Genomic DNA, 14,775 nt, shown 5'->3' with positions numbered 1-14,775 from the left:
GCCCTGCAGGACCCACTCGCGGCAGCCCCAAACTTTGCCTGCTGTTTCCGAGGCACCCCCAGCGCCCACCCCGCCTGCTGCCTGCACCCCGGGCAAGGCCCACCTCCTGAGGAAACCCCCGCGAAAGGCATGGAAGATCAAAGGCAGGAGCTGCGTGGGTAAGGGTGCCCCAACTATTCTCTCTCGCTTTCTTTTTAAAAATCATTTTATTTAGGAAAAAAAAATTGGGAGTCAAACTTGCCAGTTTTACACTTTGTGTCAGCTTCAGCTGATGCAATATTTGGTACCATCTCTTCGCGTCATTTTTGTGCATATAATATTCTCATTAAAGAAATCAATTTACCTGTTTCTATTGGGGATACCTGTATGAGTTGTCCCTACTAAAAAGCCTTCTGGTCTTTTGGGGAGAGTTACCTTAAATACCTTTTTTTAAAAAATAAATAAATCTTGTTATAAATAATCTCCCCAAAGTCCTTCACCGCATCCACCACAAAATGAGCCAACTTTTCCCTTATTCCCTCACGAGTCAGCAAAGTTCAACCTCCTGGGGCTCAGAGGTGAGATCAAACTGGCGGAAGCACCCTGAGCAGACACTGCTTTCCCAGAATCGCAGGTTTGTAGAGCTGGAGGGGTAAACAAGGGCCATCTAGTCCAACCCCATGCAATGCAGGAATCTCAACATTGAGCCACAGAGTTGGCCGCAAAGCCTGCTCAGTCCTTTTGGGGGCAAGAAGGACTTGTCCCCTTTTGTTTTGACTCAGATTGATTCTTCTTCTTCTTAAATAATAATAATAATAATTTATTATTTATACCCCACCCAACTGGCTGGACTTCCCCAGCCACTCTGGGCGGCTTCCAACAAAATATTAAAATACAGTGACGCATCAAACATTAAACTTAAACAGGGCCGCCTTCAGATGTCTTCTAAAAGTCTGGTAGTTGTTCTTCTCTTTGATATCTGGTGGGAGGGCATTCCACAGGGCGGGTGCCACCACCGAGAAGGCCCTCTGCCTGGTTCCCTGTAACTTGGATTCTCGCAGGGAGGGAACCGCCAGAAGGCCCTCGGCGCTGGACCTCAGTGTCTGGGCAGAACGATGGGGGTGGAGACGCTCCTTCAGGTCTACAGGGCTGAGGCCGTTTGGGACTTTAACGGTCAACACCAACACTTTGAATTGTGCTTGGAAACGTCCTGGGAGCCAATGTAGGTCTTTCAAGACAGGTGTTACGTGGTCTCGGCGACCGCTCCCAGTCTCCAGTCTAGCTGCTGCATTCTGGATTAGTTGTAGTTTCCGGGTCACCTTCAAAGGTAGCCCCACGTAGAGCGCATTGCAGCTTTCTTCTGCGAAACCCTGAAACGTCCACCCCTCCAAGGATGCACCCCACCTTTTTCAAAGTGTTTGGCTCGATTTTCATCGGCACTCAGAGCCCAAGTTTGCCATTAGCAGGAGCTGCGGGGACAGCAGAATTGTGCTGAGCGTCTGCTTCCCCCTCATCCAGATTCACCGAAAAGCTCCAATGCCTCAACCAGCTCCTCTCGGCGACGCTGCAGGAGTCCAAAGGCGACATGGAGGGCATCAGTTTGCTGCTGGGGCAACGGGAATCTGAGGAGACCGCCCTGCGCTTGGCTGTCCGGTGCAGGTGAGCAGAGGTGTTGGCGACGGAGCATGTGCTTTTCAAAACGGCTTGCGAAATCGTTATTTGTTTCGTGAAATTTGTGCACCTTTTGTGGAGTGGCTGGAGCAAGGGAATGGTGGGGGGCACCGGCTGAGAGACCCCCAAGGGTAGAAAGCTCAGAGCCTGGGGAGCGGTGGCAAGTGGTGAGTGGTCAGAGGTGTGGGATGTGAAACACAAGAGCAGTCAGGTACAACATTCCTAGTGTGAACATGTTTACACCTGGGGAGGAATGTTTGTCCAGCCAGCAGGTAAACTTCCTGTTTCCTTTTGGGCTGGGGCAGACTTCATCTGCATGTGACTAGAGGTGGGTGTGGCCTCACCTGTGCAGGTAACGACAAAAGCACAGGGCAGGGCAGCCATCTCTCTCTATGACTACTTTCGTCAAAGAAGCAACATCAGCTTAGCCAAAGATGCTCTCTTGGCCTCCAGCCAAGAGAGGACAGAGGGACTGTCTCCTTAGGAGATAGTTTCCAGGTGTATGTTACTTTTCTAAGCTAAGTCTGCCTTCTGGGATCCGATTGTGAACAGAATGTGAGTGAGTAAACTCTTTTTATACTTTTATAGAGACTGCGTCGTGTCTTATCTTTTATGAGGGAATAAGGGGAAAATACCAGAACAGTTATTATTATTTAGCGAGCCTGAGCAAAAGCATCTGCTGTGAGTTTAAAAAGGGGAATGTTACTCTGCTAAATTGTGAACTTGTTAACACAAGTTGGAAAGGCTATAATCAGACAATATATCCTCTCCTGCATCCCTGAACATTCCCACAAGAGGGAGAAGATTGGGAAGACAAGGTGTCAGAAACTGAAGGGCGGGGAGAGTCTGTGGCAGAGAGCAGTCCAGAATCAGAGGCAGGAGCTGAAGGAGACGAAGAGGAGTTTGTGGCTATAAGCCATTATTAGGCTTTATTCTTCGTGAATTTGTCCAATCCTCTTTTAATGGCAAGCTGGTGGCCACTGTTGAAGAGGAGGAAGGTCACAGATGTCTCCCCCTCCTGCTGCAACAAGCTCCCCTCCCTGCTAGTCTCCCAGAACTCGGAGAGACATGAAAAGGGCGGAGGAGAGGTTGGCTGCATGCAGGCATAGTCTCCGATTGCTTGGGGAAACCCCCAGAAAACAGGGAGCTTAGATGGCTGTGGGGAGGTGGGGACTTTCAGCAACCGATCCATGGGCTTTCCGAGAAAAACCTCCTTTCCTCTAATAAAGAGCTAACTTCATTTTATTGCTGGAGTGCTCCTGACAGTGCCGCTCGCTGGTCAAGGAAGACCCACAAAAACCCTCAAAGCAGTTTGCAGGAAAGGTAGAACCAAGTTGCTTGGGTGCTTTGCAAATTAATGCAAGAATCTTTGCATTTCCTGAATTTATTAGTGAACGCTGCTTGGAGGCCTACGAGGCGCTGCTATCCTTGACAGCAACAAAACTGCACCCCAAAACAGAGGCAGGAGGAGAGGAGGGAGGCCTGTGCCATGCAGGTGAGTCACCGTGGAGGTAAAGGTAAAGGGACCCCTGACCATTAGGTCCAGTCGTGGCCGACTCTGGGGTTGCGGCGCTCATCTCGCTTTATTGGCCGAGGGAGCCGGTGTACAGCTTCCGGGTCATGTGGCCAGCAGGACTAAGCTGCTTCTGGCGAACCAGAGCAGCGCATGGAAACGCCGTTTACCTTCCCGCCGGAGCGGTACTTATTTATCTATTTGCACTGGTATGCTTTTGAACTGCTAGGTTGGCAGGAGCAGGGACCGAGCAACGGGAGCTCACCCTGTTGCGAGGATTCGAACCACTGACCTTCTGATCGGCAAGTCCTAGGCTCTGTGGTTTAACCCACAGCGCCACCCGCGTCCCTTTAAACTTAATATACAATACTGTTTCCCAATTAATACTCATTTATCAATTGGCTTCCCCTCTCCATGGTTTCTCCATATTTTATAATCATACATCTTATAATTATGCTATGCCCTATCCTTTCCGCTTGTTCCCAGATATATTTTTTGTGCTGTTCTTCATTCAAATCCTTCTTGCATTTTTACATGTGCGCAATAAACTTATTCTACAAAATAATACAATAATACAATAAACTTATTCTACAAAAGGGTCCCAATCCTTCTTAAAAACTGTCTCTTCTGGACCTCTAATTTTCATGGTTAAATTTGCCAATTCGGCATATTCCGTCAATTTTAATGGCCACTCTTCTTTTGTTGGTAGCCCCTCATATCACCATTTCTGCAAATCCTCCAAGGGTCCCTATTTTCCAAGGACACCCCCGATTTAGAGAAGCCGTCCCGGTTTCTGATTTGATCCCAGAATGTCCCACTTTTCCCTAAAATGTTCCTGTTTTCACTGGAGAAATGTTGGAGGGCATGGAGTTATCCAACCCCTGAGCCGTCTGAAGGCAATCCTGTATAAGAAAGTTTAAATTTATTTTAGTGTTTTATTATGTTTTTATATATGTTGGAAGCTGCCCAGAGTGGCTGGGGCAAGCCAGTCAGATGAGTGGGGTATAAATAGCAAAATCATTATGGAATGATATGTCCCTATTTTCATTGGAGAAGTGTTGTAGGGTATGTTTCTGCGCATATAGCACTCTGTTTTCGATGTTCTCACCTTACCTGCACATGTGTCCATTGTATGTTGACAGAAGCGGTACATACCACTGTAAGCTGTCATGCCTTTCCCCTCAAAAGTCCTGGGAACTGTAGTGAATTAATGGCGCAGAGGGTTGTTAGAAGACCCCCCCCTCACAAAGCTACAGTTCCCAGCACTCCATGCAAACAGGGATTGATGGTTAAACCGCCAGGCTGAACAATGAGGACTGGAAACTTGTGCAAGCCAAGGCAGCTTCCTGTGTCTCTAACGAGCTTCCTGGCTCGCTAACGAATTTTTGGAGGGCGGCGGTCGACGTAAAACGCTTAACCCTCTTTCCGCCCTTCCTCCCTATCGCAGGGCAGTTGTCGGAGGTGTTGGGCGAAGCCTATCGGTCTCTGCGACGTTGCGGAAAGGACGTCTCTGGGAGGCCTGGTCTCAGCTGCTTGGATCAGAGGTGAGGAAAAGGGAGGTCAAATAAGCAGCCTTGCAGGATGTGCATGGGATGGTGAGGAAGGAGAATGAGCTGTGAGGCCAATCATTATTATTTATTAAATTTGATGAAACTTGGTCCTCCTTCTTTCCGTACATAAGGGAAATAGATAACAAATTTCCCCCATAAATTTCCAGGCCCTTGGTCATCTTGGACACCTTCCAGCTTGTCAACATCCTTCTTAAATTGTGGTGCCCAGAACTGGACAGAGTATTCAAGATGTGGTTTGACCGAGGCAGAACAGAGTGGGACTATGACTTCCCTTGATCTAGACACTAGACTTCTGTGGATGCAGCCTAGAATAGCGTTAGCTTTTTATTTTTGCTGCTGCATCACCCTGTTGACTCATGTTCAGCTCGAACCCGTGGCTTCAAGCTGCGAGAAAGGAGAGTCCAACTCAACACCAGGAATAGCTTTCTGACAGTAAGAGCTGTCTGACAGTGGAATAGTTTGCCTTGGAAGGCTGTGGATTCTCCTTCCAGCGATTCTCAACCAGGTGTTGTTGGACTACAACTCCCATCATCCCTGAGCTCTGGCCTTGCTAGCTAGGGGTGATGGGAGTTGTAGTCCAACAACATCTGGGGACCCACAAGTTGAGAACCGCTTAAACAGAGGTTGGATGGAACCAGGGAACCAGGCAGAGGGCCTTCTCGGTAGTGGCACCCGCCCTGTGGAACGCCCTCCCACCAGATGTCAAAGAGAAAAAGAACTACCAAACTTTTAGAAGACACCTGAAGGCAGCCCTGTTTAGGGAAGCTTTTAATGTTTAATAGGTTATTGTATTTTAGTGTTCTGTTGGAAGCCGCCCAGAGTGGCTGGGGAAACCCAGCCAGACGGGCAGGGTATAAATAATAAATTATTATTATATTATTATTATTATTATCTGTCCTGGATGCTTTAGCTGAGATTCCTGCACTGCAGGGTCTATTCCAACTCTACAATTTGATGATGCAGAATCTGACATTTGTCCTGGCTGAAATTCATTTTGTTAGCTTGCATGCAGTTCTCCAATCTGTGGAAGCCATCTTGAATTCTGATTCCGTCTTCTGTGGCCCTGAGAGTCCTGGGCTCAATCTGTAATTGTCCGGGGCTGAGGAGATTTATGGTTTGAAACATCTAGAGGGTGCCAGGTCGCGGGAACCTGATTCTCACCCCCTTTCCCCTTCAGGCTCTCAGAGCTGCACCGTTCGGAAGAGGGCGACAGGAAGGTGTTGCGGGGATACATCCGGCGCCTGAGAGAGGAACAGGCCTCCCTGAAGCTCCCGCCTTGCCGGCCACCTCCCGGGCCCGATTCTCCCGCAGCCAGAATCACCTCCCGGATCGGGACCAAGGTGGCTGCGGTCCAGAAAGCATTGCGGGAGACGCTTCCCTCCGAGGCAGCTCAACCCAGGATGGAGAAGACACGTTTGCTGCAGGAGTTGCAGGAGGCGAGGGTGAGCGATGGGAGATTTGGAAACTCTTGTGCAAAATAGTCCACAATAAGTTTCTAGTCCTTAGTGGTTTTTTTATCCCATTAACCCATCGTGTCTCAGCCGAGTCTGATAATTTTTTCAGCCTTTCCCCAAAGTCCAAAGCGAAGCAGATCCTGGAGGATTCAAGACAAGATCCACCAACGTCTGGCAACTGAGTAGACACAGCCCCTCCATTCTGCTCCCTTTTGTACAGGCAAACTCGGCCTTCCAGATGTTTTGAGACTACAATTCCCATCATCCCTGACCACTGGTCCTGTTAGAAAGGGATGATGCTCCCAAAACATCTGGAGGGCCGAGTTTGCCTATGCCTGCTTTTGTAACTTTGCATGCCAATTCAAGCATCCGGGCTCAACGGGGCAGATGCATTGCAGTGGGGTTGGGCTGGATGACCCTTGGGGTCCCTTCCAATTCCCCAGCTCTGTTATTCTGTGGCCCTCAAAACAACAACACCACAAACTGGCTTATAAGTATGCAGAGCGCCACCCGAAAATACTTATCCTGAAGCATATTTATCCCGAGGTATGACTGTCTTGGGACGCGGTGGCGCTGTGGGTTAAACCACAGAGCCTAGGACTTGCTGATCAGAAGGTTGGCGGTTCGAATCCCCGCGACGGGGTGAGCTCCCGTTGCTCGATCCCTGCTCCTGCCCACCTAGCAGTTTGAAAGCACGTCAAAGTGCAAGTAGATAAATAGGTACCACTCTGGTGGGCAGGTAAACGGCGTTTCTGTGCTCTGGTTCGCCAGAAGCGGCTTAGTCATGCTGGCCACATGACCCGGAAGCTGTACGCCGGCTCCCTCAGCCAGTAAAGCGAGATGAGCGCCACAACCCCAGAGTCGGCTACGACTGGACCTAATGGTCAGGGGTCCCTTTACCTTTTTATGAGTGTATTGATATCGTATCATTGTATTTGGTCATCGTGTTGCCTTGGATATTACTATTGTTTGCAACACAGGGGTTAAATTGTTTAGTTCACTAATCCTGCCAGTTCACGACAGCTCCCAGTTCTAATCTCAGGAGGCCTTAGGCGACCTCAACACCCGCTTGCACCTGACGGAGAAGGAGAAGCAGAGACTGGCACTGCAGATGTACACTTTTTGGGCTCAGGAAACCGCCTACCTGCTGATGGCCCGGGTCCTGCAAGGGGAGCGCGATGAGCTTCGCGGGCAGCAAACGGTGTCGACAGGAAGCAGCAGCAGCAGTGGAGAGGACTCCTCAGAGGTAAGGCTCACAACTGATCCATAGATTGTGCTTATTTTTTCCCTTTTGGGCAAAAATAAGGATTCCCGAAAAGGTAAGAGAGATCTTTTTATATGCTACGGTCACAGCAAGAGTTCTCACTGCGGCAAGTTGGAAGAGCGACAAAGTCGCCCCCCCCTCTGCGATTCCCAAGCCTTCCCCAAGCCGTCGGGGTAAGGGGGGATCTGTGCTTCTTTGCCGGCGGCCTTCCCCTCTCCTCCCTTCGTTTTGACAGCTGGGGGGAGGCTTGGGAGTGGGGGGGCGGGCGGGCAGCACACCGTTGCCCCCCCATGCTCCTGGAGGAGGGCAGGATGTGGCTTCCTTTGACGGGGGAAGAAGCCTCCCCCTCCCTCCCTGCTTGACATTCCCTTTGGAACTGTAATAGCATCACCTCCATTGCCATATTGCAGAAAAGGGGAAAGGGGGGGGGCTGGTGGGGAAATGTCCGGGAATCCCAAAGTCTAAACTCAGAGACTTTGACTTATGTCTTGCGGGTACCACTGTATTATGCATTTCTGAATTTCATATTACCTTTAATTGTCCTTAGCTAATAATTCTCCTCATTATCTTTCTTGCAATGTTTCAAATAATTCACCTTACGAAACTTCTTGCAAACCTACTAGCGTAATCGGTTCATCACAATTGCTTTTCAAATAGTCCGTAAATTTACTCCAGTCTTCTGAGAATCTCTGGTCCCGCAGGTTTCGAATCCTTCCTGTTATTTTAACTAATTCTGCATAGTCCATCAGTTTTATCCTCGAAGAATGGAAGATGAAAGTGGGCGCTCCTTTTCATTCATGTTTCTTCTCTGTGGCGGTGCAGGATTTTGCCCCCATCTACACTTCCAAGAGGAACGCTTTCCGGTCGTCTGAGGATGGTGGCGTAGAGCAATCCGGCGAGGAAGGGAAGACGGAGGCGTTGAGGCTTCTTAACACTCTGAGGCGGTGAGTGCGATTCAGCTCACCGCTAGCAGTTCCCTGGTTTTGAGGGTCCACAAAGCGCTTATTCCCGTGTGGGGGGCGTGCAAAGCAGCTAAAGGCTTTTTGCGGAAAAGGAATGCTTAAAAGGACGTTCCCCCCTGCCAAAAAGACCAGAAGCGTTCCTTTTAGGAATCATTGAGTCAGATGTACCAAAGAATCAAAAGAATTTATTTTTATATGCAACTACTGGTGGCCGAAGGGGATGTGGGTGGCGCTGTGGGTTAAACCACAGAGCCTAGGACTTGCTGATCAGAAGGTTGGTGGTTCGAATCCCCGTGACGGGGTGAGCTCCCGTTGTTCGGTCCCTGCTCCTGCCAACCTAGCAGTTCGAAAGCACGTCAAAGTGCAAGTAGATAAATAGGTACCGCTCCAGCGGGAAGGTAAACGGCGTTTCCATGCGCTGCTCTGGTTCGCCAGAGTCATGCTGGCCACATGACCCGGAAGCTGTACGCCGGCTCCCTTGGCCAGTAAAGTGAGATGAGTGCCACAACCCCGGAGTCGGCCACGAATGGACCTAATGGTCACGGGTGCCTTTACCTTACTGGTGGCCGAATCTTACAGGCTGGGAAATCAGCGAGTCTAACCAGTAGAATGAGAGCTCAAGAGGAAACTGTGTTCAAAGAGGATTGTGATTAATAATGCATGAATAAATATATAATAATAAATGTATTGGAGGCAAAAAGATGCCTAGTGCTCTGTGAGGTCACTGCAGCTGTGTCGGTGGAAATTTGGGGGGGGGGGGCAGGAGCCCCTCTGCCCAAATTGCCCAGCCTCACTATCCATCATCATCATCATCATCATCAATAGAATTGTAAAATTGGAAGGGACCACGAGGGTCATCTAGTCCAACCCCCTGCAATGCAAGAATCATTTTCCCAATGTGAAACTCGACCCACAACCCTGAAATTAAGAGTCTCACACTCTGCTAACTGAGCTATCCCAGTTATTATTAGAACCATTGAATCATTGAGTTGGAAGGGACCCCAAGGGTCTAATCTGCTGCAATGCCGATCCCTTACCTTTCCCGCCCCGACCTGGCCACAGTGATCCATGCGACGGTCACCTCCAGGCTTGACTACTGTAATTCGCTCTACGCGGGGCTGCCCTTGAAGCTGACCCAGAAACTCCAGTGGGTGCAGAATGCTGCAGCGAGGCTCCTCGCGGGGTCTCTGCCATGGGAGCATATTCACCCAGTGCTTTTCCAGCTGCACTGGCTCCCGGTGGAGTATTGGGTCAGGTTTAAGGTGCTGCTTTTGACCTTTAAAGCCCTTCACGGCCTAGGACCCTCGTACCTACGGGACCACCTCTCCCGGTATGCCCCACGGAGAGCCTCAAGGTCCACAAATGACAACACTCTGCAGGTCCCGGGCCCTAAGGAACTCAGATTAGCCTCAACCAGAGGCAGGGCCTTTTCAGCACTGGCCCCAGCCTGGTAGAACGCTCTGCCTCATGAGACCAGGGCCCTGCAGGATCTGATTTCTTTCCGCAGGGCCTGTAAGACAGAGTTGTTCTGCCTGGCCTTTGGCTTGGAGCCAATTTGATTCCCTCCCTTTCTTTTTTCCTTTCCTTCTCCTCCTGCGATGAGGCTACCTTTTAATATTTTAATGTTGTATTTTAATTTTGTTTTTAAGTTGTAATCATTCAACTTGTTTTTATTATTGCTTGTAAGCCACTCTGAGCCCGGCCTTGGCTGGGGAGGGCGGGGTATAAATAAAAATTATTATTATTATTATTATTATTATTATTATTATTATTATTATCATCATTATCATTATCATTAATGCAGGGATCTCAGCTAAAGCATCGATAATAATAGTATTATTATTAATTAAATTTACGTACTGCCCTTCATCTGAAAATCTCAGGACAGTTTGCAGCATAACAATAAGAAAGAGAAAAACACCAAATACATAATGAAAGCAAGAACGAAGCAAACCAATAACTCCCCCTCCCACTGAGTGCCAACCCACTGAAACCTGTGGGTCTACTCTGAGCCAGGCATGGTGGGTTTACAACCCCAGATTCTCCTGCTATTACGGGCATCAATCTCCCGCCGGCCTGCTCCGGTTACAGAGAGCAGCAGGTACAAAATTCCCTCTATGTTCTCCTCTAGTGTAAACGGCAGGATCGAGGAGCTCAGAGACCGGATCAGCTCCCTTTTGGCTGAGCTGGAAGAGAGAAGCCAGGACAGCAGAGCTCAAGAGGCGCAGCAGATGGAGCTCACGAGGGACTTTTTCAAAGCACACAGGTACTGTATTTTTCGCTCTATAACACGCACCAGACCATAACACGCACGTAGCTTTTAGAGGAGGAAAACAAGAAAAAAAATATTCTAAACGAAATAGTGGATATATGATTTTTGTGGTTCATGCTGTGGCCACAGACATGTGATCTGACAGTGAGTTTGGAGTAGCCCAATGCAAAAATCCTGAGGATCCATGTGGATCCATGCTTTGTAACCATGGAGGAGGGAAGGAAGGGGAACCATGGATCCTCTGCTCAGGACTGCAGCAGATCCCCCCGCCACCCGCAGGCATTCGCGCCATAACACGCACAGATATTTCCCCTTACTTTCTAGGAGGAAAAAAGTGAGTGTTATGGTGCAAAAAATACGGTAAGTTTGGATTGGGGGGTCCCCTCTCCCCAAAAAGGCCTCTGAACCCCAAGAGACCCCTGGCACCCCCTTATCTGGTCCGAGCTAGCCAGCGGCTGCTCTGAAATCCCCACAAAAGGTAACCAGCCCTCTATTCAGAATCACTGAGGACTGGAATATTGCTTTGTCTGAAAGGGAAAGACCTGCTTTGAATGCAGAAGGTCAATCATTGGTGGGGATGTTGCCCTGCCCGAAACCCAGGGCAGCCACTGCCGGCCAGTGTTGGCAAAACTGAGCTATAGAGACTCAAAGTGTCTGACACAGGAGAAGGCAGCTTCCTCTAGACTAGACTAGAGACTGGCTTGCTTTTTTTCCTGGTAAAGGTTGCAGCTTAGCTGCGGGACAGCTGCTTTGCTTGCAGAAGGTCCCAGGTGGGGACGGGGAGAAAGACTCCCTCCCTGAAACCGCAGAGAGGTCGTGCGGCTGGCCAGTGCGGACCATGCTGAGCTAAACACTGAGGTCCAGCGCTGAGGGCCTTCTAGCGGGTCCCTCGCTGCAAGAAGCAAAGCTACAGGGAACCAGGCAGAGGGCCTTCTTGGTGGTGGCTCCCGCCCTGTGGAACGCCCTCCCGCCACATGTCAAAGAGAAGAACAACTACCTGACATTTAGAAGACATCTGAAGGCAGCCCTGTTCAGGGAAGCTTTTAATGTGTGTCATTTTGATGCACCGTATTTTTCGCTCTATAAGACGCACCAGACCACAAGACGCACCTAGTTTTTGGAGGAGGAAAACAAGGGAAAAAATATTCTGAATCCCAGAAGCCAGAACAGCAAGAGGGATCGCTGCGCAGCGAAAGCAGCAATCCCTCTTGCTGTTCTGGCTTCTGGGATAGCTGCGCAGCCTGCATTCGCTCCATAAGACGCACGCACATTTCCCCTTACTTTTTAGGAGGGAAAAAGTGAGTCTTATAGAGCGAAAAATACGGTATTTTTAATCTTTGTTGGAAGCTGCCCAGAGTGGCTGGGGAGGCCCAGCCAGATGGGCGGGGTACAAATAAATTATTATTATTATTATTATTATTATTATTATTATTATTATTATTATTATTAAATGCCATCCCGTCTGGCTCCACCATTTTCTCCTTTCCCCCTTCCCCTCCAGCGCCCTCGTCCTCGCCTACCAGAACGGCCGCAAGAAGCAGGAATCCCAGTTGCACCAACTGGAGACGCAGATCAGTATGATGGGTCAACGGCAGGCTGGGCAGTTGCAGTCACTGGTGCGAACCCTCCGCGGTTTGGAGGGCAGAGCGGGCAGCCCAGCCTCCACTTAGCAGAAGCCTTGCTCAGGAAGGAAGGGCATGAGGCTCCCTGTCCTGTTGGGAGAGAAGGGGTAAAGGGCAGCTAAACACGTCCCTATTTCCATTGGAGAAATGTTGGAGGGTCCGGAGTTATGCGTCCCCCGAGCCAAGGAGATAAGTCGCTAAACATCCGCCTCTCCTGGCCTGCCCCTCAGAGGACCTTAAGGTCCATGAATAATCATAGTTTAGAGGTCACGGGCCCTAAGGAAGTCAGACTGTCCTCCAGCAGGGCCTTCTCAGTGATGGCTCCGACCTGGTGGAATGATCTGTCCCAGGAGACCAGGGCCCTGCAGGATTTAACCTCCTTCCATCGGGCCTGTAAGACAGAGCTATTCCGCCTGGCCTTTAATTTGAATTCAGCCAGATCTTTTATTTTCCTTCCCCCTCCCCTTTTATGAAGATCACCCGCTCTGAGACCCCACAGCTAATTCTCCCCTGGTCTCCTCGCTGGCCCAAGTAGGACCAACTCAGCCAGCTAGCCCTGGGGATTATCTAATTGATTTTTTAATTTTATTGTTATTCATGTTTTTATACTGTATTTTATGCTGTTTTTATAAATTAAGTGTTTTAAATTTGTTGTTAGCCGCCCTGAGCCTGGTTTTTGAACCAGGAAGGGCGGGGTATAAATAAATTTATTATTATTATTATTATTATTATTATTGACATCTGAATGGACACAGGTATAGCAAGAGAAGATAAGAAAATATTCCTCTATGCCACAGGAGCGGCAAAGATCCTAATTGCTAAAAACTGGAAAAAAGAAACTGTGCCAACAAAAAAGGAATGGCAAGACAAACTGTTAGAGTATATTGAACTGGCTAGATTAACAGAGGCAATCAGAGATCACAGACAAGAGTTTCAAAAAGCAAGGGGGAAAATGCAGAGAATACTTCCCAAAACAGTGCCCTAAAACACATACCTGGACTTGTTTCGATTAATGTCTGCAGGAGATTTTGTGGCTATTTAAGTTATAATTAGAAAAATCTTAATTATTATTCATAAAGGAAACAGTTTATAAGAAGTAAATAAGGAGGCCAGATACTGGATAAAGGAAGTCTTTTATTTCGTTCTTTGTATTGTTGTATGTTATGATCACTGTATGTTATATTTCCGTTTAATGAGGGTGGATTGCGTATTGGGGGGGGGTTATGTTATGTTGTAAATAAAAGTCCAATAAAAATTATTAAATATAAAAATAGAAGACATCTGAAGGCAGCCCTGGATAGGGAAGTTTTTAAAGTTTAATGTTCTGTTCTGTTTAAATTTCTGTTGGAAGCCACCCAGAGTGGTTGGGCAACCCTAATGGGCAGGGTATAAATAGTATGATGATGATGATGATGATGATGATGATGATGATGATGTAGTAGGATGTCCCTGTTTTAATTGGATAAATGTTGGAGGGTATGACTTTACTACCAATGTTTCCTGACATAAATGGAAGCCTGGCATACAGTGGTACCTTGGTTCTGAAACTTAATCCGTTCCAGAAGTCCGTTCCAAAACCATGCCGTGCTTTCCCAAGAAAGTGATGCAAAACAGATTAATCCATTCCAGGCTTCTTAAAAAAACGCCTAAAACAGCAATTCAACATGAATTTTACTATCTAACAAGACAATTGACCTGTAAAATGAAAGCAATCATCAATGTACTGTACTATAAAATAAATAAGGCAGTATTGTAGATGATAAAAATTAAAATTCATTTTTTTCTTACCTGCGCTGATGATGGTCATTGTTTGGGGGGCTTTTATCCATTTCCGCAGTCACACAATCAATCAATCAATCAATCAATCAGTAGCTGAACTGGGTTGCACACAGTCACAAAAACAAATTAACCAAAAAAACCTCAAAAACTAAAACGCTAAATCAACAGCAAAAACAAAGCGCCAAACTTAATCCGTTCTGGAAGTCTGTTTGACTTCCGAAATGTTCGAAAATGAAGCCACAGCTTCTGATTGGTGCAGGCGCCCTGGAAACAATCGCCGACAGCCACATCGGATGTTTGACTTCTGAAAAATGTTCGAAAACTGGAACTCTTACTTCAGAGTTTTTGGCGTTTGAGAAACCAAGGCACCACTGTATAAGCCAGGCATCCCCAAACTTGGCCCTCCGGCTGTTTTGGGACTACAATCCCCATCATCCCTGACTACTGGTCCTGTTAGCTAGGGATGATGGGAGTTGTAGTCCCAAAACAGCTGGAGGGCTGAGTTTGGGGATGGCTGGTATAAGCCAACAAAGTTTTCTTGTTGGCATCTGTCTGTCTCTAGGGGCTACAGAGTGCGTCTTCAGGGGTGAAGCCAAACTGCTGCGCTCGCAGCACCGAAGTGGCATCCATTGGGCACAATCCTGGGCAGTGTGACTGGGGGTCCTGGGCTACCCAGACATTGAGACCC

General features: G+C 48.3%; 1 protein-coding gene across 2 annotated transcripts in view; it reads left to right on the top strand.

Annotated features, from left to right (window-relative positions):
• USHBP1 (USH1 protein network component harmonin binding protein 1) overlaps positions 1–13,039 on the top strand; it is a 29,590-nt gene extending 16,551 nt beyond the window's left edge. For both annotated transcript variants that reach the window (XM_083483744.1, XM_083483743.1), the window contains exons 7-15: positions 10–158; positions 1,498–1,638; positions 3,042–3,145; positions 4,611–4,707; positions 5,912–6,176; positions 7,231–7,434; positions 8,275–8,396; positions 10,546–10,680; positions 12,188–13,039. In XM_083483744.1, the coding sequence (XP_083339870.1) occupies positions 10–158; positions 1,498–1,638; positions 3,042–3,145; positions 4,611–4,707; positions 5,912–6,176; positions 7,231–7,434; positions 8,275–8,396; positions 10,546–10,680; positions 12,188–12,356 (1,386 nt within the window). In that variant the 3' untranslated portion in view covers positions 12,357–13,039. The remainder of the gene's footprint in view (positions 1–9; positions 159–1,497; positions 1,639–3,041; positions 3,146–4,610; positions 4,708–5,911; positions 6,177–7,230; positions 7,435–8,274; positions 8,397–10,545; positions 10,681–12,187) is intronic.
• Positions 13,040–14,775: the final 1,736 nt, after the last annotated feature.

This window comes from Podarcis liolepis (assembly GCF_965112155.1).
Source record: "Podarcis liolepis genome assembly, chromosome: 18".
Lineage (NCBI taxonomy): Eukaryota > Metazoa > Chordata > Lepidosauria > Squamata > Lacertidae > Podarcis > Podarcis liolepis.
Note: the sequence above shows the minus strand (reverse complement) of the source record. Positions and strands in the feature narration are given on the sequence as shown.